Source organism: Carcharhinus amblyrhynchos, chromosome 5 (assembly GCF_965287045.1).
Source record: "Carcharhinus amblyrhynchos chromosome 5, sCarAmb.v2.hapA, whole genome shotgun sequence".
Taxonomy (NCBI): Eukaryota; Metazoa; Chordata; class Chondrichthyes; order Carcharhiniformes; family Carcharhinidae; genus Carcharhinus; species Carcharhinus amblyrhynchos.
In genome coordinates this window covers 98,027,795-98,055,411 of record NC_137328.1, presented here as the reverse complement: position 1 = coordinate 98,055,411, position 27,617 = coordinate 98,027,795, and the positions used below count along the sequence as shown (strand labels likewise).

General features: G+C 43.3%; 1 protein-coding gene across 1 annotated transcript in view; it reads left to right on the top strand.

Annotated features, from left to right (window-relative positions):
- Window positions 1-25,633, top strand: part of gfm2 (GTP dependent ribosome recycling factor mitochondrial 2) — a 41,962-nt gene extending 16,329 nt beyond the window's left edge. The window contains exons 10-21 of the mRNA XM_080189277.1: window positions 859-1,047; window positions 4,527-4,607; window positions 6,669-6,817; window positions 9,491-9,631; window positions 11,731-11,830; window positions 13,424-13,604; window positions 13,702-13,778; window positions 14,713-14,851; window positions 15,990-16,175; window positions 16,334-16,449; window positions 22,694-22,876; window positions 25,122-25,633. Of these exons, the coding sequence (XP_080045403.1) occupies window positions 859-1,047; window positions 4,527-4,607; window positions 6,669-6,817; window positions 9,491-9,631; window positions 11,731-11,830; window positions 13,424-13,604; window positions 13,702-13,778; window positions 14,713-14,851; window positions 15,990-16,175; window positions 16,334-16,449; window positions 22,694-22,876; window positions 25,122-25,250 (1,671 nt within the window). The 3' untranslated portion in view covers window positions 25,251-25,633. The remainder of the gene's footprint in view (window positions 1-858; window positions 1,048-4,526; window positions 4,608-6,668; window positions 6,818-9,490; window positions 9,632-11,730; window positions 11,831-13,423; window positions 13,605-13,701; window positions 13,779-14,712; window positions 14,852-15,989; window positions 16,176-16,333; window positions 16,450-22,693; window positions 22,877-25,121) is intronic.
- The last annotated feature ends 1,984 nt before the right edge of the window (window positions 25,634-27,617 follow it).

The following is a 27,617-nucleotide window of genomic DNA, read 5'->3' as shown; positions in this document are numbered from 1 at the left end:
GATCAGTTCCAGTCCCACTGCATGGTGATAGAATGGAATTCTTGCCAGTGTGTCTCAGTGAGACTTTGTGCTCAGCAAGCATCCTTGCTTTCAGCATCGACAGCAGAATTCTACTTTTGCTGCATTTGATAGTTAATTCACTCATTTGAGGAAGAATATAATCTTCACTTGAACAGAAATTTCCATTTTTTTAAACATGGGGATAGTCAATTGGTATTGAAACAATTCAGTGTTACAGGATTACAAAGCATGAGATGCCTATTTTCAGAACTTAAATTCCAAATATTCTACTTACGATTGTTTTCTTCCACTTGTTTTTTCCCAATTGTCTTTTCCACAGCTTTATCACACTAATATTTAGCCCTTCTCTTCAGCTTATGTCTAAACCTCTCGTGATAAAACCCTGAACTAATTCCTTTTCAAATATTATGCAATATCTAGATTGCATCTTTAGAATTTTGGACAGAGCAAATAGACATGATTGTGTTGCTTAAATGCATCTGCGTCTTAGGTAGTAGGAGAGATTTACAAGTGGCAGCAAATTGATCTGCTTGGACTACACCAACCTGGAATTTGGTTTTTCTCTTGTTCTTCTATTCATTAACTTAAATGGAACAAAATCAAGTTGGTTTTCTGACAGGCTTGTATTCCAAGCTACATGACTATCTGGTACATGCTGTGCACAGTGAATCCAATACATTGTGTACAGAACCAGGAAAATTTACCTTTAGATCTAAATGTAGTTTAGCCTTGATTTAAAACTAGCTGGTCCCAAATCACTGTAGAGTCTGATTTATGACTGATTATTGTGATATACTTTGTATTATTTTCTCATTGTATTTATTTCTTTAATTCCAGCTGCCAATTGGAACTGGGAAGACCTTTAATGGGGTGGTTGACGTTGTCACAAATGAAAAGGTTCTTTGGTGCCCAAAGTCCATCGATGATGATGACGGCACAATCTTTAGCCGAGATCCTTTAGTGCCAACAGACGACCATGAACTTTTAAAGGAAGCCAGAGATGCAAGATATGCCCTCATAGAACAAGTAAAGTTTCAAAGTAAATGCTTAAAGCATTTAATAGTCTATATCAATGGGCTGAATTTTGCAGGAGAGCACGTATTGCCCAAGTGGAAAGGGCTGCCCTCATTGACATTACATCGCAGTGGCCTTAAGCTGGGACTGGAGCTCCTATCTCTTAGTGTAAGGATGTCCTGCCCTTGAAAGCTGCTAGTCAATCTGATTGGCTGGCAGCACCTGCAGTCCCAACAGTGCTGGAACTCTGTGCTGGATGCCCATGAGGAAAAGTGACAGTGCCCAGACCCAGGTCATTTCAGGGAGTTTTGGGTGGGGAAAGATTGGGTACCCTAGGGAGAGGAGCCAGAGGAATGGTTTGATTTGATTTGATTTATTATTGTCACATGTATTAGGATACAGTGAAAAGTATTGTTTCTTACGCACTATACAGACAAAGCATGCCATACATAGGGAAGGAAAGGAGAGATGGCAGAATGTCATTGTTAGAGAGTTTTAAAGAATTAGAATAAAATTTTAGAAGCATAGAACGAGAGTAAAAGATAGAATTAGAGGGTATGCTGGGCACAGTTTGCAAGAAGTTGCCACACTGGCGCCATCTTGGAAAGATCTTGAGGCCAGGCAGGAGGGCACAAAGGATGAGTATGAGCTTGGCAGCCCTCTTCATATGTTGCTGATGGACCGGGCACTCTCCTCTTCCTCCTCCTCCTCCTTTCCTCCTCCTCCTCCTCCTCACCCCTCTAGTTTCTTTGGTGAAAAAATGGCCTTCTCACGGTTGTGCACCTTCCACTGCCCAGTATATCGTGGAAGTGGGTTGAGGTCCTGTAGGTTGAGGTTAAGGAGCCTGTAATTGACTTCTTAATGGCCTCAAAGACACAAGGACAAGCAGGCTAGTGGACACCTTACCCAGCTGCCACTGCAATCGTTAGGAAACAAATCTATGAATGTGCCCACTTAGAAGCAATCAAACAAGTTCCAGCAGACCATCTTGATGTTACTAGTCTTTGTCTACAGTTCCATTCAGCAGATAGTCACGCTCCCTTTAGTAGCCTGTATTCTGCACGTTCCAACAGCCCATTTCAGCTGTTGACGATTCTCTCTGAGTACAGATAATTCCTAGAATGCAGCCGAGTTTATCATGAAACCCCCCAGTGAATTAGGAACAGCTTGTGGTGGACTGTGGGGGGCGGAATTAACTATACCCATCAGAGAATCATACAACCAACTGACCAGCAAGGTCTGACACAAATTCTTGAGCACTTTTATTAATGCAAAAAAAATTCACACGCAAAATAGAACTAAGGAAAGAGAATACTAAAAAGTACAAAATCATTTCAAAGGGAACACAGCCCTGTTTGTAATAACTTGGAACCATGCTAAAAAAACATGATTTGCAGCCAGGAATTTAACAGGGTTTGGTCAATTTTGCATTCCACAGTTAACATGTAACAAATTTTATCCACAACAACTCCTAAATTAATATGGACACAATTGGCTTTATTGAAAAATTGGTCAAGAGGATGTCAATGTATTAGTAAGGGGCCAGAGAGCAACAAAAATTATGAAATGGGTGGCTCCAAGAATTCAGTTTGTTTTATTCGATAAGATTGAAAGGGCGCAGCATTAAAGTGTTTAAATGTTGAACAGCAGAGGTAGTGAGGATGTAAATAGGCTAATTTAACTTAAACTGTGATGAGGTGCAAGCACAAAATTAATAACATTACAGAAATGAGGGGCAATGAAAATTAGTTTTAATCTCCCCCCAAGTAGTTTTTTGAATAGCAAGTGTCTGTGACATGCCCCCTTCTCCAAAGGCTGCATAAATTAAGATATGGTTTTGCATGAGATTTGGAGCAGTTTATAGCCATGGGGGAGGGAGGGGATGGCAAACAAAGTAGAATGTTTAGTACATCTACCCTATTATTTGCCTTTATTAACAATACAATCAACTCTGAATGTTCGCAGAGGGAATGTCTGATTCCTGCAAACTCGTAAACGGAGAACATGCTTTTGAATAGGACTCAATTAGATAGGTTCCAGCCTCGTGGGGGCAGTAATGATTTGAGCAGTATTGTGTTGCAGTACCTATATAGAACAGACAGAGGAGCCTCAACACAATACAATCAGTTCAGTTCAATTCAGTTCAAGCTCCCATCCATCCCCTGTGCCATGTTCCTGATATACCCACCTAGAATAATTAAATGGAGGTCCTCAGGCCTTGAAGTATATCAGCAGCCTCTCTGTTCGAGGTGGGAACTGCCAATTTGTGATGGAGCCGGTCCTTCAACATTAAGACAGTTTGGATAACTGAACGTTGCTCGTGTGTTGGGCAATGTGGTGCACAGAGTACAAAGCACAAGCAAGTGAAAAGGCAAACCAGATAGGTGTGAGTCGTGGACTTTACCCTATTCCCATTGGCAAGTTCCACAATAAGAATCATTTCCATGTTTTCTGAAATAAAAACAGAAAGTGCTGGAAAAACTCAGCTAACCTGGCAGCATCCGTGGAGAGAGAAACAGAATTAACATTTTGAGATGCTATGGGCAGGATTTTCCATGCCTCCCTGCAGCATGTTTTGGTCGGATCTTCCAGTCCAGCAGTTTTTCAAACGGGTTTTCCCGTTTGCACCCAGTGGTGGGGCTTCACTGTTAGTGGGACTGGATGATTTTGCTGGCAGGGACGGCTGGAATATCGCACTCTGTGACTCTTCTGTTGTGCCAGCGGAAAAAATCCTGTTTTCTCAGTTAACTTCGTTTATACTTTCAAATGGACTTGAGTGTCTCAGCAAGTTTACATTTACATTTATTCAGAACTTATTGTAGGCCAACATCTGTGTAAGATTTTGGACATTTTCCCAGCCTCTGGAAATTAGACGTTAATGTGAATAAGGTGTTACTGGCTTATTGGGGTGGTTTCCTTGCTCCACTCACAGACAGAAGGATGAATTTAGCAGCCAGTAACCCTGGTGCTTTATCAGTGCGACGTTTCACACTAGATAAAAAGTAATACTAACTTTTGTTTGAAAAATGATAACAATTCCAATGTGCCAAGGTCAAATCATCACGTTCCTTGAATAGTTTCTACAACAGTCAGTTTAATAGAATTGATCTTGTTTTGCTTTGAGAATTAAAAAAGTGTTTTGACAAAATTAAACTTTTAAAGTTAAACTTTATTTATTAGTCACAAGTAAGGCTTACATTAACACTGCAATGAAGTTATTGTGAAATTCCCCTAATCGCCACACTCTGGCGCCTTTTTGGGTCAATTCACCTAACCGGCACGTCTTTCAGACTGTGGGAGGAAACCCATACAGACACGGGGAGAATGTGCAGACTCCACACAGACAGTGACCCAAGCCGGGAATCAAACCCTAATCCTGGCGCTGTGAGGCAACAGTGCTAATCACTGCTAAACCATTTTTGTATGAAATAATATAAATTTCATGCCAGGCATAATATGCTATTCATTTCTTGGTGTTTGTTTGAATGCAGGTAGCGGATTTGGATGATGAGTTTGCTGAATTGGTTCTGGGAGTGCTAAGTGAGAACCTGGATGCAATTCCTGCTGGAAGTGTGAGTTTCCTAAATCTTCCGACGATGATTGTCAGCTTTCCCTCTTGGTGGGTGGGGTTTTCCCTGAGGGTTTCTGAATCATGTTGTCAGCCTGGAATGGGAGTTAGCAGCCCACACTGGGTAACACAAAAACACTCACTCAGTGTGATCTCATCTGGAGAGGCCAATTAGTGGCCAGAGGATATGGTCCCCACCCAATGTAGAGTGACAGGTGGACTCGCGAAGCTGGAAACCAATCAGAGGTCTTCCAGTTTGAGACTGCCGTATCAGGTAAGCAGGGAAGAGGACGGTTCAAAATGGCATTCTATCCAATGTTTTGGAATTTCAAATTTAAAAAATACAATTTGCAGCCAAGCTGCAACTGTTTTTGGGCGGAGGTGGGTGGTTGGCCGGGGGGGGGCGTGCTGGTGGAGGCTATGCGTGGAGGCCAAGGAGAGCCTACAGCTGCTGCTGACCAATGGAAAAAGGGCATCTTAGCTTGCCTGGAGCACCCCCTAGCTCTGGGACATCGTCTCCAAGAAACCAGCACCTGCCACCTGCAGGAACATGGAGAATGACTGGAGAATCTCAATTGGTCTCCTTTAACTGGTCTTAATTGACTCCCTGAACAAATACATCCTTGGTATAAAATCGCATCTAAAAGCTGACACTTTCAACCATGCAGCACTCCCTCCATTTTGCACAGAAGCAGCTCAGGCCTTTCATGGGGTTTGAACGCACAGCGTTCTGATTATTGATAACATTAACATGATAAATCATTTTTAAAATTCTTTCATGGGATGTGGAGATCATTGGCAAGGCCATTCGAATTACCCATTATCTGAGTGACACGCTAGGACAGGATTTCCCGAACCTTTCCAACCATGGACCCCCTCCCAAGAGTATCGGGTAACCCCCAAATGCGCTTATTTTTGTCAATGATACATTTTAGCCCACTCACATGTATCCCCTCCAAAAGCAGAACCTGCCCCCACTCCCCCCCCAACCCCCATCCCCATCCCCACCCCACCCCATGAATCCCCTACCAAAGCTCCCCTTACATAGTATTGCGTTTATTTGCTAGGATTTGTATTTTTTTAAATGCATTCTCGAGATACGGTGGACACCGGCAGGCTAACAATTTCTCTTGCTGAGTAAGAGTACTTTCCTTCGCTGCATAGACAGCTGCTTTGTTCACTCGGCCACTTTTCTGCCTAACAACAGAGAAAAAACAAGAAATCTAACTGGCCAATCAGAGCACTGCCTCTCTGAGCATAGGCTGAATAGCCAATCAGAAAATGCTCAGAGAGGGTGCGCTCTGATTGGTCAATTTAATATTTAATTCTTTCACAAATCATTCCTTCTTTGGCTGGCTCTGGCACACATATTAGCTTGGCCGCTATTTTTTCAGATTTGAAAAAACTATTGTCTGTGTACCCTTGGAGGGCTCTGATGGAACGCCAGTGTTTCATGACCCCAGTTTGGGAACTGTGTGCTAGACCATTTTCAGCAAGTGGTTAAGAGTCAACCACCTTGCTGTGGGGCTGGAGTCACATGTAGGACAGGCCAGGTAAGGGTGACGCATTTCCTGACAATCGATGAACGCTTCACAGTAACCAGCTTTCAATTCCACGTTTTACTAATTCAATTTAAATTCCAAAAGGTACCATGGTGGGATTTGAACTGTGTCCCCAGAGCATTTGTTTTGGCCTCTGGATTGCTAGTCTGGTGATATTGCTATGCCACCATTTTCCCTCAAACATTGGCAGACCAATATGAAAAGGAACATCTAAATTAAAAACTGTTGTCAGTGAGTCATCATGCTGAAAGAGTTAATCTGGGATGAAAGGGAATGTTTTCCTGAGCATTGGAGCTTCAGAGGGCAAAAAGACTTGTGGATAATTTGTAAATCAAGAAGTCTCTTCATATTGTAGTTTATTAGTTGCTTAGTTGCAACACAATATGTAGTTACCTAGAGACACCAGTATTAAATTTAATGCCATTGATTTAATAAATCTGAAAATTAAAAGTAAAACAAAAGTTTTTTTAAAACAAACCTGATCTCAGGTATTTTAAATGCAGCTAAGTGCAGCTATCCGCCGAGTCACATTGGCACAAACAGCAGTACCCATTTTGTGTGGAAGTGCATTGAAGAACAAGGGTGTGCAGCTGTTAATGGATGCCATCACAAAGTATCTACCAGCCCCAAATGAATGCCAGCACGACTTTATGTGAGTACTTGAGTTTCAGCAATGATGCTATTACAACTTCAGTAGAGTATAAGTCAAACAATACTTGATGCCAAGTCATAGAAACAGATTTTTTTTGATTCATTTGTGGGACATGGGCATCACTGACTAGCCAGCATTTACTGCCCATTCCTAGTTGCCCAAGGGCAGTTGAGAGTCAACCACATTGCTGTGGCTCACATGTCAGCCAGACCAGGTAAGGACAGCAGATTTCCAAAGTTCCTTGGTGAACTTTGCCATTGATTCGAATCCAGATCACCAGAACATTAGCTGAGTTTCTGGATTAATAGTCCAGGTTAATACTACTAGGCCATCGTCTTCCCATAGATAAGTATTAGTACATTGGGGTGACTGAAGGCTTGGTGAAAGAAGTAGGGTTCAAATAAAGTCTTAAAGAAGGAGAGAGAGAGATACCATGCAGTAAGGAGAGAATTGCAAACCATTGGGCTTGGATGGCTGAAAGTATGGCCACTAATGCTGGTAGGGTAGGGGGAGAATGTGTAAGAAAACAGAGTCACAGGAACATAGAAGAGTCGAAGGGGTGCAGAGCTTTCAGAGGGTTGTAAAGCTGGTGGAGATCACAGAGGTGGGGGGAGTGTGAGGTCATCAAGATTATTGAACACATGAATGAGAATTTTCCAATCCTGGCATTGGAACGGGAGCCAACATGGGTCAGGTGATGGGTGAGCAGCTGTCACAAGGTTGAGTATAGTCTGGACCTGAATAGTTAGGATCAATCTGTATCCACACACTAGCTGTAAACTAATTGCCTTTCTAAAGAGAAAGAAGAAAGGGGATAAAATCAGTGGTGAAGTAAAGGAGTTTATTTTGGGGGTTTGTTCTGAGAGGAGAAGGCAGCAAAGACAATGGCTTTGTCCTTCCAAAACATTTAACATATAAAGTTGCACCTTATCCAGAATTGGATGTTGGATCAACATGGAGACAGTGGAAAGGTCAAGAAAAATAATAGAGGTTGAGTTGGATGTCATCAGGACGCCCACAGGTGCTGACCTCATGTCTGTGAATGGTGTTGCCAAGGAAAAGCTTGTTGAAGAGGAAGAAAACGAACTAAGCAAAAATCCTTGGAGAACTCCACAGAACGTGATGCAGAGGTTGAAGAGAAGCAATTGTTGGAAATTTCCTGGCTATGATTGAATAAGGTTGTAATCAAAGAAGAACAGTCTCACTTGGCAAAACAGTGAAAAGGTATTAGAAAAGAAATTATGCAGTTGTGTATGTCAAATGTTTCTGAAACGTTGGGGTAGGATGAAAGAGAGAGTGCATGGAGGATGTCATTGTGTTCTTAATGCAGGCCATTTCAGTTCTGGCTCTGCAACTGTCAGGAGGACCTGATGAAGAGTTGGAGAGGTTCAAACACTGTTTTTGCTGGAAAGGTGGGCAAGAATTTGAAATGCAGCAATCTGTTCAAGGATTTTGGAGAGGAAAGGGAGATTGGTGATGACACAGTAGTTGGCAAGGACAAAGAGTTTGAGGGTAAGAATGATGCTGGCACTTTTGAAAGGGAGAGGGACAGTATCTGCGGCGAGGGGGCCATTTACAATGTCACCTTGCAGGCCAAAAAGGGGTAAGGTACCTTTGCCACCACTGTTGTGCTCATTGAATTACCTTGGCTCCTGGTTAAACAACACCTCAATTTTAAAATCCTCTCCCTTGTTTTCAATTTTGCTTCATTACCCTCCAGCCCCACGACCCTTATGGACCTCCATGCTGCTCCAATTCTGGTTTCCTGAGCATCCCTGATTTTAGTAACATCACCATTGGTGGCTTGGTCTTCAGCTTCTGAAGATTTAAGCTCTGGAATTTTTCTGCTTAAATATTGCTGTGTTATTGCCTTTCTCTCCATTCTTAAGACAGTCCATAAAACTGAGCTTTTGACTACCTGGTCTAATATCTCCCTATGTGGCTCAGTTTACAATTATGTTTGATACCGTTTCTATGAAGCACCATGAGATCTTCTACTCCATTATGTCTTAATATAAGTTGCTATTGATAGCACCAGTTATATATCCTTGCTGTAGGTGTAAATTCCACCTATAAACTTATAATCCATAAACAGTCTAATAGTGAAATACAGTGCAGTCATCCTTTTTGGACAAGAGGAAAGCTGTTGCCTATTTTCCGTTCTCAATGTTGAGTTCTTCATGGTGCATGAAACATTCTCATGCTTGGTTTATGAGTAATGATGGTTGAAACAATCTTCTAATTCAGTAATGAATTCCCTCCCGGTGGCATGGTAGCACAGTGGTTAGCGCTGCTGCTTCACAGGACCAGGGACCTGGGTTCGATTCTCAGCTTAGGTCGCTGCCTGTGTGGAGTTTGCACGTTCTCCCCATGTCTGTGTGGGTTTCCTCCGGGTGCTCTGATTTCTTCCCACATTCTGAAAGACGTGCTGGTTAGGTGCATTGACCCGAACAGGCGATGGAATGTGGGGACTAGGGGAATTTCACAGTAACGTCATTGCAGCGTTAATGTAAGCCGACTTGTGATTAATAAATAAACTTTACTTTAGGCCATATTGATTTGTTTCATTAATTAACGTCTGTACGGTATATTTTTATACAACAAAAACTGGAAGTTATTTGTATATAATTTTTTGAAGTTTTTCTCATGTTAACATCCTCCTCGTGTTTTCAGCCATTGTTATGGGGATGATCTTTGTGCCCTCGCCTTTAAAGTCATTCATGATAAGCAGCGTGGGCCTTTGGTTTTTGTCCGCATCTATTCTGGCACAATGAAACCTCAGTCAGCTGTTTACAATATCAATAAAAACTGCACGTGAGTATTTATCTTGCTGTCAGATAAAAAAAGTCCTGCACAAAAGGAAGCATACCTCTGACATCGTTTTAATTTATATTTTGTGATGTGTTTCAGTGGGATTGCTATAGGGGAACTTAACACTTTTTTTCACCTTTTGACATCCTAAAGTGGCATCAAGCATCTTCAGTTCAGGTTAAAATCCAGGCTAGACACAAACATGGATGGCAGTGATGTTGATGGCAATGAAAAGGAGGCAATTGACCCAGATAGCAGATTGCATAAAAGAATATTTACGATCTGGCAAGTACAAGAAATGAAGCCAAGGCTGGTTCATAGTGTTAAGATACAGATCAGCCCTAAACTGATTGGATAGCAGCACTGGGTCGAGAGGCTGAGTGGCTGACACCTAATTTTACTTCCAAGATTAGATTTCAGCTGAAGTTAAGAACATAAGAACTAGGACCAGGAGTAGGCAATTCAGCCCATTCAATACAATCATGGCTGATCTCATCTTGACTTCAATTCTACTTTCCTGCCTGTTCTCCATAACTCTTCAACAGGTCACTAATTAAAAATGTGTATCGCCTCTTTAAGTTTACTCAGTGTATCCACCACACTCTGGGGTAGTAAATTCCAGATTCACGACTCCCTAAGAGAAGTAATTTCTCTTCATCTGTGTTTTAAATCTTCCATCTCTTATTATTATGATCTCTTGTTCTTGATTGCCCCACAAGAGGAAACATCCTCTGCACCTCTACTTTATCAGTACCTTTTATCATCTTACATACCTCAATTAGATCACCTCTTATTTTCCTAAACTTCAGAGAATATAGGCCTAAACTGCCCAAACTCTCTTCAGAAAACAATCCCCTCATCTCTGGAATCAATCTAGTGAACCTCCTCTGAACTGCCTCCAATATCACTACATCCTTCTTCAAATAAAGGGACCAGGATTATACACACTACTCCAGCTGTAGTTTCACCAGTGCCTTGTGTGGTTGCAGCAACACTTCCTTACCTTTATACTCTATTCCTTTAGTTAACAAAATCTCAACAGGAAAGTGGGTTTGCGCAGCTAGTCTGGTCCAAGTTTTAGTTTGTTTAAGATTTTGATCAAATTTCGATCCCATTGATTCATCGACTAAAGCAAACCAAATCCCTGGCAGCAGCTGGTATTGAGGCCACCACTTGTAGGAAAGTTGCATTACTGCCTGGCAGTGGGTTATTCTGTGTATCAAACCGAGATCACAAGAAATAGGTGCTGACTGAGAAGTGACACAACTGCGATAAGAAATAGGCAAATTAATGACTTTGATTCTCTCATGACTAAATTTCCAAAATACCATTAGTCTATAAGTCTGCAGTATGAAAGGTTCGAAATAAATGCAGTTTTTTTTAAGGGTTTAGGTTACAAAAGGATTATAGTTGAGTCCAGCACTAGATGCCAAAACTGTAAATATGCACAAATTTCAGAAACTATGTCAACCATTTGTCTTTTCTAATCTCCCTGTTACTTAGATTGAAGCTTGAGCAATTTTAAATGCTGCACTTTAAAACACGGAAAGACTGAGGCCCTGATTTGGGAGCAGTCTTTGTGTCATAGGTTGGCTTTGAGATTGGTGGAGGGGATGGACGAAGGGCCTTCAGATTGCAGGGGAGGAGAGAGGTGGTCAGCTGATCATGCAGACTACATGTCACATGTATACCAGACCAGACGAGGACAGCAAATTTCCTTCCCCAAATTAAATTGTTGAACCAGATGGATTTTTACAACAATCGATGCTAATTTCATGGTCACCATTGCTGAGACCAGCCTTCAATTCCAGATTTTATTAATTGAATTTAAATTCCACCTACTGACATGATGGGATTTGAACCCATGTCCCCAGAGCAATAGTCTGGACCTCTGGATTACTGATCCAGTGACATTACCACTGCGCTGCCATCTCCCCTACGCCAATTATATTGTACATCAATTGTATCTCATTGCATGTAATATTTATCTGCCAATAGCTTTGAATCCATGAACTGCACATAAGCTTTGAAATCTTGAAGATACTTTGTGAAAATCTAACCTTTTTTTACCAAGATTATTCCTGCTTGTTTGGCTTCTGCAGAGAACGAATGAGTCGCCTTTTATTGCCATTTGCTGAGCAGCAAATTGAAATCCCTGCGCTACAGGCTGGTAATATTGCACTCACTGTGGGACTGAAACAGGTGGGAGTACTGTACATTACACTCTGTATTTTCTTAAACATTGATTAGCTTCTTGAAACATTACGCTTCCCAAGATTTGAGTCCGCGTGTTAACAGGTGTGGTCAATAATTGACAACTTACTGGTCTCAGTTGGAGTCAGGGCTGCTCTGGGCCTCGCCAGTCCCAGTGTAAAACAGCAGAGAGGTTGGGGCAGACAGGGGCAAGGTGGGAAGGCCATCTGAAAGACTTTATGGCCAACCTCTGCTTACAAAGCAAACATCAGGGGAACATAAAACTCCACCAGTTTGCTGTGATAGCTTGATATCTTGTTCTTGTTTTTGATTCCTGGCTCACTCCCCAGCATTATTCACTCCAAATAACACCCAAGAAAGGACTAAGTAGTTGGCGACATGAATATGTCTTCAATCCATGTTTGCTGAGGCTTCCTCCCCTACAGTCCTACCTTGAGAATGGTTCCGGGACTTGGTCCCAAGCAGAAAGCAGTGCTGTGCCAGATTGGCTGACAGCTCTCATGGGCAGGACCTTTTTCCAAGGGCAGACAGAAGTCCTACCCATTGTCAATCAATGCTCAGGTGTGCGCTAAATGGTACTGAGAGTTCGGAATACCAAGATTGGTGGAACAGCAAATTGCGCGGAGGGTGTGGAGAGTCTGCAGAAGGATCTAGATAGGCTGGGCGAATGGGCCAGGAACTGGCAAATGGAATTTAATGTTGGCAAGTGCGAGGTGGTCCACTTTGGTAGGAATAATGGTAGGAGGGACTATTACTTACGTGGCGAAAAACTGCAGCAGGCGATGGTGCAGAGGGACCTCGGGGTCCTTGTGCATGAGTCGCAAAAACCCAGCCTGCGGGTGCATCAGGTGGTCAGGAAGGCTAATGGGATGCTGGCCTTCATAGCGAGGGGGATTGAATATAAAAGTAGGGAGGTCTTGCTGCAGCTGTATAGGGCATTGGTGAGGCCGCAGCTGGAGTACTGTGTGCAGTTTTGGTCGCCGCACTTACGCAAGGATATTTTGGCCTTGGAGGGAGTGCAGAGGAGGTTTACTAGGCTGATACCGGAGTTGAGGGGGTTGAACTATGAGGAGAGGCTGAATAAACTAGAGTTTAGAAGAATAAGGGGAGATCTCATTGAGACATATAAGATGATGAATGGGATGGATAGGATAGAGGTGGAGAGACTCTTCCCGCTCAGAAAGGACAGTAGGACTAGGGGGCACAGCCTCAAGATAAAGGGGGGGGGCGGTTTAGAATGGAGATGAGGAGGAACTTCTTCACTCAAAGGGTGGTGAATCTCTGGAATTCTCTGCTCGTTGAAGTGGTGGAGGCTGCCTCGCTAAATATTTTTAAGACATGGGTTGATGGGTTTTTGATAAGCGAGGGGATTAAGGGTTATGGGGAAAGGGCGGGAATGTGGAACTGACCCCCGACAGATCAGCCATGATCTTATTGAATGGCGGGGCAAGCTCGAAGGGCTAGATGGCCTACTCCTGCTCCTATTTCTTATGTTCTTATGTTTTGCGCCAACTCTCAGGATGGTGAGTTCTTATAAAATTCTAACCATGATTATTTGATATATTTTTCCATTGCTCTCAGACAGCAACCGGTGACACAATAGTTTCATCAAAGTCCTCAGCAGCAGCTGCAGCCTGTCGAGCAGGGAACAAATCTGGGAAAAAACACAAGGAGCAGGAAGGTCCCGTGTTAGCTACAGTTGAGATTCCAGAGCCAGTCTTCTTTTGCACAATTGAGCCACCATCAATGGCAAAACAGCCAGGTGCAGTACATTACAATGTGTTTATTCATATCCAAGCAATGAGACTACATTTTGCAGTTTCTCACAATATTTGCCCAAATTTGCTTTTTCTGTACAGATTTGGACCATGCTCTTAGCTGTTTGCAGCGAGAAGATCCCAGTTTAAAGGTGAAGATTGACCCGGATTCTGGTCAGGTGATGTATATAACTTTGCGGGTTACACCTTTTTTGCTTCTATGTGTAGTGTTGTGCTTATCTTTTTGAAACTTGGATGCTGTACTCATGGTGTTTCTATGGCTGAAGGGTTAACTTCATCAGACCAAATTTTTATGTGTGGACACCCAATTAAAGGTCTAATTGGAATTCCACCTTCTATAAGGCATGGTGAACGATACGACTGTGCTGAAGTATTATAGTAACAAAGATCCACTTTAAAACCTTGCTATTTAAACTGGCAGTGTGGAGGCATTAAACATATCCTCATTGTCTGAACTTATCTCTCAAGCTTTTGAGAAAAGCTTGCAATCAATCAAAAAAATGACAAGTTGAAATTTCAGTGCATTCTGCATCACACTATATTTTGTATGAACAGTATATCTCTTCCATCACCCCACGCATTTACATTTGCACTTTTCCTTCACAATTAGAAGTGCTAATTAATTTCCTTTGGAATGGCTATTTTTGCGGGGATGGGAATGGGTGAAAATGAAAGTCACCAAAGTCCCAGAGAACCGTAGGCTGCTCTCCCTCTTTTTGAGAGAGAGAGATAGCTGACTGGTAGTGATTTAACCTGAGGGTCACTACTCCTCAGGCGAGAGGCAAGGTTGAAAAGGTGGGGCATTCAGGGATAACCTCAGCTGGTACAGGAATCGAACCTGCGCTGTTAGCATTTCTCTGCATCACTAACCAGCCATCCAGCCAATTGGGTGGGTAGATTAATGCACAAAGCCATTTCCAGTATAATGTAAAATAAAGAATATTGTCTGAATTACTTAATGGTTTGAACATAGGAATAGGAAAAACCCTTTCAGCCCCTCAATACTATTTGAAATTCAGTTGGATTAACTCCAATTACCACTCCCCACCCCCAAAACGAACATCAGTTGATTGTTATCTGTTGCTTTGATAGACAATCTTATGTGGAATGGGTGAGTTGCACATTGAGATAATCCATGATCGTATCAAGAGAGAGTATGGAATTGAGGCGTATCTAGGACCCCTCCAAGTCGCCTACAGAGAAACTATAATGCATTCTGCTAGTTCAAGTGGTAAGCTCTTAATGCACTGTGATATTCAAATAATTTAATTTCATTGAAACAATTCCTTAAATTAGACATTTTGATTCATGTTTTCCACTAAAATTATACCAGTACAAAGGTGGAGCCGGAACGCTGTTCAAGTGCTGCTGACGTAGCCCTGTTGCTTTCAATAGAAATGAAGTGAGGTGTAATGAGACAACCACTCAGAAATAGGCAGGTGTGATACATTTGTTCACAAATGGTGGTAACACAGCACATAGTGGTTTAGCTGCAAAGGACACCAACTTGTTTCTAGCACCCAGTCTTGTTCTGAGTGGAGGAACATTTAATTTTGCAGTCAGTTCCTTCCCACAGCCAGACTAGCAAAGGCCATAGTGCTGGCCACAAAACACAAACCAACCTTGCTTATATTATATCCCAGAGTCCACAACCCATCTTTGTCACTGATAGAAGTTGCAGCCTGGCAGGGATCCGTCGGGATTCTGTAATGTATAGAAAATGTTGATCTTTGTCTTTGTAGAATGGAGACCAAAGATTAAACCCAGTTGAAACAACTACAAAAAAAAGTCTCATGAAATCACAACAAAGTTCAATCAAAATAATGTTGAAGTATGTCTGTTTCTTGGTTCAGGCACCAGTTTAGACATTTGAGTATATAATTCAGGCTGATACTTCAGTACAGTACATTTTGGAGGGCTGTCTTTGGATTAGACATTAAACCAAAGCCCCTTCTGCCTGCTCAAGTTGATGCAAAGCAACCTATGGCATTATGTGAAGAAGAGCGGGGAAGTTCTTGCACTGTCCTGGCCAACCAACCTCACTGAAACAGCATATGCTCATTTATTTCACTGCTGTTTTTGGGACTTTGCCAAGCACATACTGGCTTCCCCATTAACTTCCAAAATGATGACTACACATAGACCGTAGAATTGCTACAGTGCAGAAAGAGGCCATTTGGTTTATTGAGACTACAGTGATTTCCCAAAAGAGCATCTTACATGCCCCTCCTCCCCACCCCCCTCTCCTAGGTATTTACCATGGCTAATCCATCTTCAGATACTAAGGGGCAATTTAGCATGGCCAATCCACCTCACATCTGAGGATTTCATGAACACTCTAAATGTAAATTGTTTCTTTCTTTCTTCAGATACATTGGACAGAACAGTCGGGGAGAAACGTAACATGGTAACAGCTGAGCTTTCTGTACATCCATGGCTCGGAGAAGAGACAATGTCAACGCCCGTAATTGAGATTTCAGATCAGCTGATTGAGCACCTTCCTAAAGAAACTCTGCATGCTGTAGAAAATGGAATCAGAAACTCATGTCTGCAAGGTGCTGCGTTACATGTCTAATCTTTACCATCAAAGTGTATGCATTTCTTTTAGACTTATTTCACTTATTTTCATTGGTGACAAACTGTCCAGGTTTTGTTAGTTACAAAGTGTGAACTCTGAAGCAGTTAAGACCCATTTGCCTGTTTCTCATTGTAGGCCCCCTGTTGAGATTCCCTGTGCAGGATGTCGTGGTTGAAATGCAGTCTTTAAGTGTGCATCCTGGGACATCCGTGGCAATGATTTCTGCGTGTGTGTCACGTGGCGTGCAGAAGGTAAGGCCTTGGAAATTCATCCTCAATACTGATGGTACGATTGCCCACTAATACTTGCTGAATTTACACTGAATCCTTGATGTTTTACTGAAAACCTATTGAATCGGAGCCTGGAATAGAATGACAACGTCCAGTTAAATGGCAGGAGCACTGAACAGGGAAGGCTGCTCTTTTCAGATTGGTGTTAAGCTTCATGAGCCCATCAGGATGAGTGGTGAGTCATTTGTCACACTCCTGACTTGGAGCCTTTCATATGGTGGCGAGGTTTTGAGAGTCAGGAGATGAAGCAGTCATTGCAAAGTAGCCGGTTTCTCCCGTGCTCCTGTAACTGCAGTGCTGGGATGGATGCTACAGTAAGAGACGCCCCGGTCCCCAAGGTGGTGGGAAATTCAGCAATGATCATGCTGTTAAAGGATAGGGAGAGAGAATGGGCCTTTCCAGTCAGGCAGGATGGACCGAATGCCCTATTCCTGCTCCTATCTTCTGTGCTTCAATTACCTGGCACCTGTCACTTTCAGCCCAAATCTGAAAGTTTTCCAAGCTCCTTACTGTAGGTTGACACTATTATAACAGGAATTGTGATGTAGAATGTCAGCGTTGGACTGGGGTAGGCACAATAAGAAGTCTCACAACACCAGATTAAAGCCTAACAGGTTTATTTGGTAGCATGCACTTTCAAAGCGCTGCCCCATCATTAGGTGATTATCATACTCAGCTGATGAAGGGGCAGCACTCCGAAAGCACATGCTATCAAATAAACCTGTTGGACTTGAACTTGGTGTTGTGAGACTTCTAACAGGAATTGTGAATGAGGCTGACACTAAAATCAGCAGTAGAATACACACTCCTGATGTTATGATGGAGAGAAAGCCTCTTCTGAAGCATCTGGGGGGATGATAATTTGTGCTATTATCTAGATTGGATGTAACTGGAGAATTTTCTACGTTATTAAGTAGCTGTATTAGAGCAGCTTGGCTGTGGAAATGTCGACCTGTGCTTTTCAACATTCTAGCTTGGAGGCTGTCTGGTCTCATAACCTTTACTGTGTCCACTGTTTAAATAGCATAGTCACTGGCTGGTCTTCAGACAACTGAAAAGCCTGGGTTCAAGTCCTCATACGGTAAGCAAGCAGATACCGGGGACTCTTCTTGTGAAGCGTTGGGAGCAGCATAGCTTACCATAAGCGAGTGCACCATGCTGAATTTTCTACTTGTACTCGTGTCCACCAGGCCATATCCTCATCTGGAGCTCTGCTGATGACAAAGGAATTTGATTGCAAACGGCGCATTTGAGTTAATCTAAAACCCACTAAACTGCATCCATGTTAGAAAATCTCAATTCCTGTGAGCAGCAGTGTGGGAATTTGCTTGTTGTGGAAACCGAAGTTCGACTGTTAAGAACTTAATAACATCTTGAAGAATCATTCATATAATCTGCTGCAGTGCCACAAAATTGCATACACTGCCAATAGTCCTGTAGGTTCTCTGCTCACCCTTGGAGAATGTTGCATAGGTCCGGAAGGTCCAGCAGCAAATGAAATATGAACTTGTTCCCTTCTTTTGAAGAAGCACTTTCTCCTGTGGCAAACTACTGCCAAGCTTCTTCAAGTTTCACTGTGAGATCAGCTTAAAAAGGCAGATGATTGCAATACCTTGCTCCCTTTCCCACAAGTAGGCTTACATTAACACTACAATGAAATTACTGTGAAAATCCCCAAGTCGTCACATTCTAACACCTGTTCAGATACACTGGGCGAATTTAGCATGGCCATTGCACCTAATCAGCACATCTTTCAGATTGTGGGAGGAAACCAGAGCACCCAGAGGAAACCCATGCAGACGCAGGGAGAACGTGCAGACTCCACACAGACAGTGACCCAAGCTGTGAATCAGGGTCCTGGTGCTGTGAGACAACAGTGCTAGGTGCCATGAGACAGCGGCGCTAACTACGGCACTGTGAGGCAGCGGCGCTAACTACTGCACTGTGAGGCAGCGGCGCTAACTATGGCACTGTGAGGCAGCGGCGCTAACTACGGCACTGTGAGGCAGCGGCGCTAACTACGGCACTGTGAGGCAGCGGCGCTAACTACGGCACTGTGAGGCAGCGGCGCTAACTACTGCACTGTGAGGCAGCGGCGCTAACTACGGCACTGTGCGGCAGCGGCGCTAACTACGGCACTGTGAGGCAGCGGCGCTAACTACGGCACTGTGAGGCAGCGGCGCTAACTACGGCACTGTGAGGCAGCAGCGCTAACTACGGCACTGTGAGGCAGCGGCGCTAACTACGGCACTGTGAGGCAGCGGCGCTAACTACGGCACTGTGAGGCAGCGGCGCTAACTACGGCACTGTGAGGCAGCGGCGCTAACTACGGCACTGTGAGGCAGCGGCGCTAACTACGGCACTGTGAGGCAGCGGCGCTAACTACTGCACTGTGAGGCAGCGACGCTAACTACTGCAGTGAGGCAGCGGCGCTAACTACGGCACTGTGAGGCAGCGGCACTAACTACGGCACTGTGAGGCAGCGGCGCTAACTACGGCACTGTGAGGCAGCGGCGCTAACCACGGCACTGTGAGGCAGCGGCGCTAACTACGGCACTGTGAGGCAGCGGCGCTAACTACGGCACTGTGAGGCAGCGGCGCTAACTACGGCACTGTGAGGCAGCGGCGCTAACTACTGCACTGTGAGGCAGCGGCGCTAACCACGGCACTGTGAGGCAGCGGCGCTAACCACGGCACTGTGAGGCAGCGGCGCTAACTACTGCACTGTGAGGCAGCGGCGCTAACTACTGCACTGTGAGGCAGCGGCGCTAACTACTGCACTGTGAGGCAGCGGCGCTAACTACTGCACTGTGAGGCAGCGGCGCTAACTACTGCACTGTGAGGCAGCGGCGCTAACTACTGCACTGTGAGGCAGTGGCGCTAACCACGGTGCCTCACATTTTTCTTTCAACACATTGATGATCACTCGTGAACCACGTCCTGTTGCTTTGTCCTGCCGCAGGACATTGAGGCTCAATTGCACTCCTAAAATAGAAACTTTAAAAAGCCTGCAGTTTTCACAAAGCTTTGCATGTAAAACAGGACTCGAAGCCTGAAACTGAATTCACGCTGCTTGATTTTTCTGATCTGCTACAAAGACCCCATCTTATTTGGCTCAATCAAACCTATCTGACCATACTAGCTCTGAGCAGCTGTAACTAAACTAGCCGGTGCTTACTGTGTGGAAGGAGACGGCTTGTTTAATTTAGGTGCTAACTATCAAAGAACCAAAGCAAGTAACCAACCAAAAAAGCAAATGTAGACGATATTGAGATAAACTTAGTGATCCTGTAGTGCCAGCAGACTATCGTGTTCAAAGGCAGCCTGATCTGAAAGTTGGCCAAAACATTCTTACACTGATTAAAAAACTGGTATCAGTGAGGGTGTCAATAAAGCTGACAGATTGTTGTAAAAAACCCAACTTTTTAGGGAAGAAAATTTGCCATCTTTACCCAGTTTGGCCTATATATGTGACTCTAGCAACATCTGCTCCCTAAGGTTGTCCATCAAGCCATTCGGTTGTTTCAAACCACTTGCACCACTTCAAGGGTCATTCCCATGCCAATCCCCACTCCACTTCCCAGATGATCCAGGATAATTGGAGATGGGCAGTAAATGCTGGCCATGCCTGTGATGCCCACATTCCAAGAATGAATTAAATAAATTTCTTTAACTCAGACACCCTTTGAGTGTGACTCCCCACTGGAAGCATGGGATCAGTGAATTTACCCTTCCATCATGCGTACATATCTGACAGCTACAGCAGGAAAAAAAGATAAAAGGGGGGAAAAAAATCTAAACACAAAAGAAGTACTAATGGAAGGTGGAGTCTCCTGAAGAGGTTTTCCAGATGTATAACCTGACAGTGCATGAAATCTAAAAACATTCTGTGCCCACCTCATGGATTAGATTGCTATTGAGGAAAAACTGTAAAGGATGGTAAGAAAGGTTGTCAACGCCAAAATATTTCCTGACTGATGTCTCACAAAACAGATACCCAACTCTTTGATTTCCTGAATGAGGAGCTTTGGCTCTTAGCAAACCATTTCCCAATTGCTGATGAGCTTCTAGTCAACTTTATCTGGAAACACTTAATGTCTTTATATTTAATTCTCCTTCCTTCATTCTGGTGGGAGTCTTTAAGGTGCCAAGCAGTCTACATTTGCTCCTAATTCGTAGGTTTGGATATAAAGTATAACTCCAGGGACCAGAATTTAGAGTCAATGTAACAATGAGGCTACTGGGGTTCACTTGTTACTTATGTTTAAATGGTAAAGCAGCTTCAGGCCAGTGACAATGCATGATTAAAGTCAAATATCTAAAGCTGCTTAATTGGCATTGCTCGACTGTTAACTTTACAAAAGTTGTGAGAAACGCAGCTCACAGTCAAACAATTTAGTCAAGTCAAGTTCTGAAGGAGCAAGATATTTTATTTAACGTTCTTGCAAGACCGGGTGTCCAATAAAATAGGCACACCTTACATCGATTTGCAGCACATTTTTATACTTTTTTACAAGCATTGTAATGGCTTTGCAATGTGTTGTTCTCCCCTAATTGGTGGTCCCTGTCCCATCTATGTGTTGTCATTCCCCTATTGGCTCGAGGTGCCCAAAGTTTCCATCCCCTCTACTCCCCATCTAACAATGTCTCCTGTTATCACAAGAGTGCATTAGCAAACTCATCCATCTTATCCAACACTGTTACATGTCCGGTTCAGATTGGCGGTAATCAATCCTTTGCCAACTTACTCACTGCTGTCCTGACTATCTCAGTGACCTTTTTCCCCCTTTTATGCTTAGTTGTAGAAACAACACATCTTGCAGACCATTTGCTTTTTGTAACTTGGACCTCATACATTCCTTCAAGATGTGGTGTATGCTTCACTGCACACCACACCTCTGGTGTTATTTCTACACCACAGGCAGTCTTTTTATTATCCCTAACTATTGCTCTGTTAGCAGCAGCGAATCTTATGCCCTATGTTTGTGACTAAACTCACAGTTGTTTCCATAATGTGGGTTATCAATGTGCCTGGCTATATCCAGTCTACCTGACTTTAAGCTATTTCTCTATGGTGTACAGATATATGTGTTAACAGCATCTTTACCTGTTGCTCACAAAATGACACTTCACCATCTGCCTCATCGTTAAGTGGTGCGAAGATCTGTATCTGAGCAGTAGTTACAAATTAAACTCACTACAAAAAGTTTAGTATTATTCATTTTTTTTAAGTGTGCTTTTAATAATGTCTTCAACATTCGTTTCTGTCAAACAAACTTTCTGGCATTAAAAATTAACTGTTAAAATGAGGAGTCTCATTCCTTCAGGTTTTAATTGTTGTTGCCAGACTTTTAAAAATATAAAATAAAATGTAAAACATCCTTTACTTCTCCTTATTGCCCCCCCCCCACCCCCCCCCCCCCCCCCCCCCCCCGTGTTTCCTCTCTCAATCCAAGTTTTCTTTCCCTCTCTATTTCTTTGTCTATAGCTCATTGGACATTGAATTCACCCCCTTCTTTCTCTGCCCTTGTGCTGTTAATTTCTCTGTGTTCCAAATTTGCATGGTTACTTGCCCTGCTCCCTCTGGTCCCAGATGCAGCATCATTGCCATCTCATTTCCAGCAGATTTAAAACTCTAAACATGCAATGTTATCTGCTTTGGAAAGTTATAATCCCACAAAATACATTTGAAGCTAAAATTTAGCGGGATGGGAGAATTGCTTCCAGAACTTTATTCGCAAATTTTTAACTCATAACTTAATTTCTACAGACCCTTTTTGTAGAATGATGAATGGAATCTGTAGAAGGATCAATGGACTCAAAAAGTTAACTGTTTCTCTCTCCAGAGATGCTGTCAGACCTGCTGAGTTTATCCAGCATTTTCTGATTTTTCTTCAAGATTTTGAGTTCTTTGTAAATTGACGTCCAAAGAAAATTAACGTTCACTCGACAGTTTTCTCTATTATTTAAAGATTCAATCTTTACTTCACCAGTGTAACCAGGGTCGATTTTCTGTGGTTTATGAGTATTTACATTTTGGTTTGACTGTAGGTGTGCTGGGTGACATAATCTCCTCATTAAAGCTGTGTCATCATGAACTGGATGTTTTTTTTAATGAGACATGATAATCACACTCTACAAGCTTGTTCAGTTCGAAAGCCTGAATTTGTTATTGATCAAAGTGACACTGTCCCTTTATGTTTAGGCATTAAAACAGGCCGGAAGCCAGGTGCTGGAGCCTGTGATGAACCTAGAAATCACAGTGGATGAGGATTATCTCAGTGTGGTGCTGGCAGACCTGGCCCAGCGGAGAGGAAGCATCCGAGAAATTCAAAACCGACAGCACAGCCGAGTTGCACTGGCTTCAGTTCCACTCGCAGAAATGATGGTGAGTTATAAAACAGCCACACTTCCAGCTGAACCTTTGGATGGACTTATGCAAGGCTGAACCAGGATTTTTACATAGAGAAAAGACATAGAAGTAGGCTATTTGACCCTCCAAGCCTGCTTCGCCATTCATTATGATCATGGTTGACTATCAAATTCAATATCCCCCCCCTCCATATCCTTTGATCTCTTTAGCCCCAAGAGGTATATGTAATTTCTTCTTGAAATCACACAAAGTTTTGGACTCCACTACGTTCTGTGGTTGTGAATTCCACACATTCACCATTCCTTGGGTGAAGAAATTTCTCCTCACCTCAGTTTTAAAAGGATCCTCAAACTCTCACCCCTAGTTCTGGACTCCCCCACCATTGGGAACATTCTTTCTGAATCTACCAGGTCTAATCCTGTTAGAATTTTATAAGTTTCTATCAGATACACTAAGATGAACAGTCACGATGAAGAGGATTGTTCTAGAAAATTCTGAATGGCATGAGCAAATTAAAAGTGAATTTGAGGTTAAAAATTTTGTTTTCTGGTGGACCCCATGAGGTTGTTTACCTGGGTTTTTAAAAAAAAGTTCTGATCTGCTCTGGAACATAACAGTCTTGCAATGCAAAGCTCGAAGAAAGACTTTTATCTGGACATTACCATGTGTAAACAAAACTAAAGGAGATTTTCCAGTGTTTGCTGCAGTTGAGGATTTTGTGCTACCTTGTTGTTCACAGCTGGTCTATCAATGACCTGGTTACCTTGATTTTCCACATTTTGCGTATGTGAATAAATTATTCATAGCTGTCTGCACAGCTTTGACCTGCTGTAGAAAACTATCCTAATGGAGAAAGGAGCAAATCTGGCTAATTGGTCTAAATTCAAGAGTTATGCACATTTAAAGGTAAGAGGATTGTGCGTGGGGATGTGGTCTCCACCTGCATCAGACTTTTCGATTTCTTTTAAGCCTTGGTCAAGGCAGGGGAAACGTGGCAGGCAGAAATGAATTGAAAGGAAATCCAATGCAGGCATTGACAGAACCTATTCTCTGGGCAATTGGAGTTGTGATGTGGAGATGCTGGCGTTGGACTGAGGTAAACACAGCAAGAAGTCTCACAACACCAGGTTAAAGTCCAACAGGTTTATTTGGCAGTGCAAGCCACTAGCCGTCGGAGCGTTGCCCCTCACCTGATGAAGGGGGGGTACTAGTGTTGTGGGACTTCTTACAATTGAAATGGTGCAGCACCCAATCTGCATTAAGTAGCTGCAGGGACAAGGGTGGCATGTGGCACAGTGGTTAGCGCTGCTGCCTCACAACACCAGGGATCCTGGTTCGATTCCAACCTTGGGTCACTGTCTGTGTGGAGTTTGCACATTCTCCCCATGTCTGCATGTGTTTCCTCCGGGTGCTCCAGTTTCCTCCCACAGTCCAAAGATTTTGGGTTAGATTGGTAATGCTAAATTGATGCTAGTGTCAGGAGATTTAGCAGGATAAATATGTGGGGTTATGGGAATAGGGCCTGGGTGGAAATGTGATCAGTGCAGACTCAACAGGCCAAATGGCCTCCTTCTGCTCTGTAGGGATTCTACGGATTTTTATTGCATTTCACATTGCAGAATGCCTTCCAACTCTGGCTGCTTGTGAAAACCAGATTCTGCTCTATGCCTGATACCTGCAGATCAGAATACAGTGAGTAATCTGACAAAGAAAGACTACCCAACAGCAGTGTGTTTTATAGATGGCTCAAGATTGGATCCCATAACCTCCTAGCTCTTTTGTTGCATTGTGCTGACACCCATACCACCCATTCAACATATATTTTGAGACCTACCTGAAGGCCGCTACCACCAACAGTTCACCTGGGGAAGAGTGTCGGTGTATGTAAGTCTTGGACTAATTAAAAAAAGACCCAACATTGACCACTCCTACAGCCTACCTGTTTTTGAACAAGGATAGCTCCTTGCACCTAATTCATTGCACCCAAGAAGCACAAACACATTTTAACCTGCTAAATTTGAAAGGAACTTCACACTCAGAATCGCTAAGCATTGCCTTCAAATACATTTGTGAATTTTGAATAAGATTGTCTAAATTATGAAATGATAGAATTAAGAAATTATTCTAAGATGAACATTATTTTTGATTGAAGAATTATGATCGCAGTCTAAATGATTCTATAACTTGTTCTTTGTTTTCCCAGCTCTTTTAATGCTGTGTATTTTCTGAAAACCTGAACTTATTTGTGAATTGGTTACAGGGTTACTCAACTGCCCTTCGTACTCTGACATCAGGTAATGCTACCTTCACTTTGGAGTTGTCCAGTTACGAGGCAATGACTCCACAAGATCAAAGCATGCTTCTGAACAAGGTGACTGGTATGGTCTAAGGTGCTGTGCAACTTGTGAAGCTGACCAAGTGGCTGGTGAAAGTTTGAGACTGAACCCAAAGGGAGAATAATCCACCTGCAGTACGACAAGAATGTTTAAACTCCGGGTGTGCATCAGGTTATTCACGAGATGTTCCCTAAATTCTATGGAGAAAAGAAATGACTCCCCCTCCTTGGGACACTATCTCTGACCAGAGCAGTTAACACTTAGTCCAACATCTACAAAGTCTCAATCTGTGCTCAAGGAAATCACTGTAAAGTGCTCTCTGGTTTGTAGAGTTGCCAACTCTGAATAAAGTTATTTTGGGAGTTTTTTTTCCCCCCTTGACTGTGATTATGTCATTGATTGACCTTTGACCTGTCATTTCCAAACTGTGCACAATAAAGCCATCTTTTGATATTTTAGTGTGAGATGTTGAGTTATTTCCTGATGGAAAGCTTTCAAAATTTAACTTTTAGGACTTTGTAGTCAATACAAAGTTTCCAGTCTAGCAGCGAAGCTGGAAGCAGCGCTCCCACTTACCTTTCAGCCTCTCAGTGCTTTCTTTTCAGCCAGAGACCTAGGAGCCACTAAAGCTTTCTATAGTGGGCTGAACTGGTGGATGTGAATTCGTGATGTGGAGATGCCAGCGTTGGACTGGGGTAAGCACAGTCAGAAGTCTCACAACACCAGGTTAAAGGCCAACAGATTTATTTGGCAGCACAAACTTTTGGAGTGTCGCTCTTTTTCAAGTGAGTGAAGAGTTGTGTTCACAAACAGGGCATACATAGGCACACACTCACTTTACAAAATAATGGTTGGAATGTGAGTCTTTACAGGTAATCAAGTCTTTACAGATACAGACAATGTGAGTGGAGAGAGGATTAAGCACAGGTTAAAGAGGTGTGAATTATCTCCAGAGCCAGGACAGTTAGTGAGATTTTGCAAGTCCAGGCAAGTCATGGGGGTTACAGATAGTGTGATATGAACCCAAGACCCCGGTTGAGGCCATCTTCATGTGTGCGAAACTTGGCTATCAGTTTTTACTCGGTGATTCTGCGTTGTTGTGTGTCATGAAGGCTGCCTTGGAGAATGCTTACCCGAAGATCAGATGCTGAATGCTCATGACTGCTGAAGTGTTTCCCGACAGGAAGAAAGCCTGGTGATTGTCGAGCACTGTTCATTCATCCGTTGTTGTAGTGTCTGCATGGTCTCCCCCAATGTACCATGCGTCGGGACATCCTTTCCTGCAGTGTATCAGGTAGACAACGTTGGCCAAGTTGCAAGAGTATGTACTGTGTACCTGGTGGATGGTGTTCTCGCATGAGATGATGGCATCTGTATCGATGATCCAGCATGTCTTGCAGAGGTCGCTGTGGCAGGGTTGTGAGGTGTTGTGGTTACTATTCTCGTGAAGGCTGGGTAGTTTGCTGCGGACAATGGTCTGTTTGAGATTGTGCGGTTGTTTGAAGGCAAGAAGTGGGGTGTGGGGATCGCCTTGGCTAGGTGTTCGTCTTCATCAATGACATGTTGATGTCCAGAGAAGATGTTGTAGCTTCTCCGCCCCAGGGAAGTACTGGACAATGAAGGTTACTCTGTCCACCGTGTCCTGTGTTTGTCTTCTGAGGTGCGGTTTTTTGCTGTGGCGCGTCGGAACTGTTGATCGATAAGTCGAGCGCCATATCCTGTTCATACGAGAGCGTTTTTCAGCATCTGTAGGTGTCTATTGTGATCCTCCTCATCTGAGCAGATCCTGTGTATACACAGGGTTTGTCCAGAGGGGATGGCTTCTTTAACGTGGAAAATGGAGAAGTGGAGCATTGTGAGGTTACCTGTTGGCTTGCGGTACAGTGAAGTGCTGAGGTAACTGTGCTGCTCCACTTCTCCAGCTTCCACCCTAAACACCCTATGGACAAACCCTCCATATACACAGGATCTGCTCAGATGAGGAGGATCGCAACAGACACCTACAGACACTGAAAGACGTCTTCATAAGAACAGGATATGGCGCTCGACTCATCAATCGACAGTTCATCATCCACTACTTCATCCACCCTTCATCATCCACTACTTCCCAGAGCGGAGAAGCTATAACATCTTCTCCGGCGCCTTCAACATCTCATCGATGAAGACAAACATCTTGCAAAGGCCATCCTCACACTCCCATTTCTTGCCTTCAAAAAACCGCAGCAAACTACCCAGGCTTCAGGAGAACAGTGACCACAACACCACACAATCCTGCCACAGTAACCTCTATAAGATGTGCCAGATCATTGACACGGATGCCATCATCTCATGTGAGAACACCATCCACCAAATATACAGTATATACTCTTGCAACTCAGCCAATGTTGTCTATCTGATACGCTGCAGGAAAGGATGTCCCG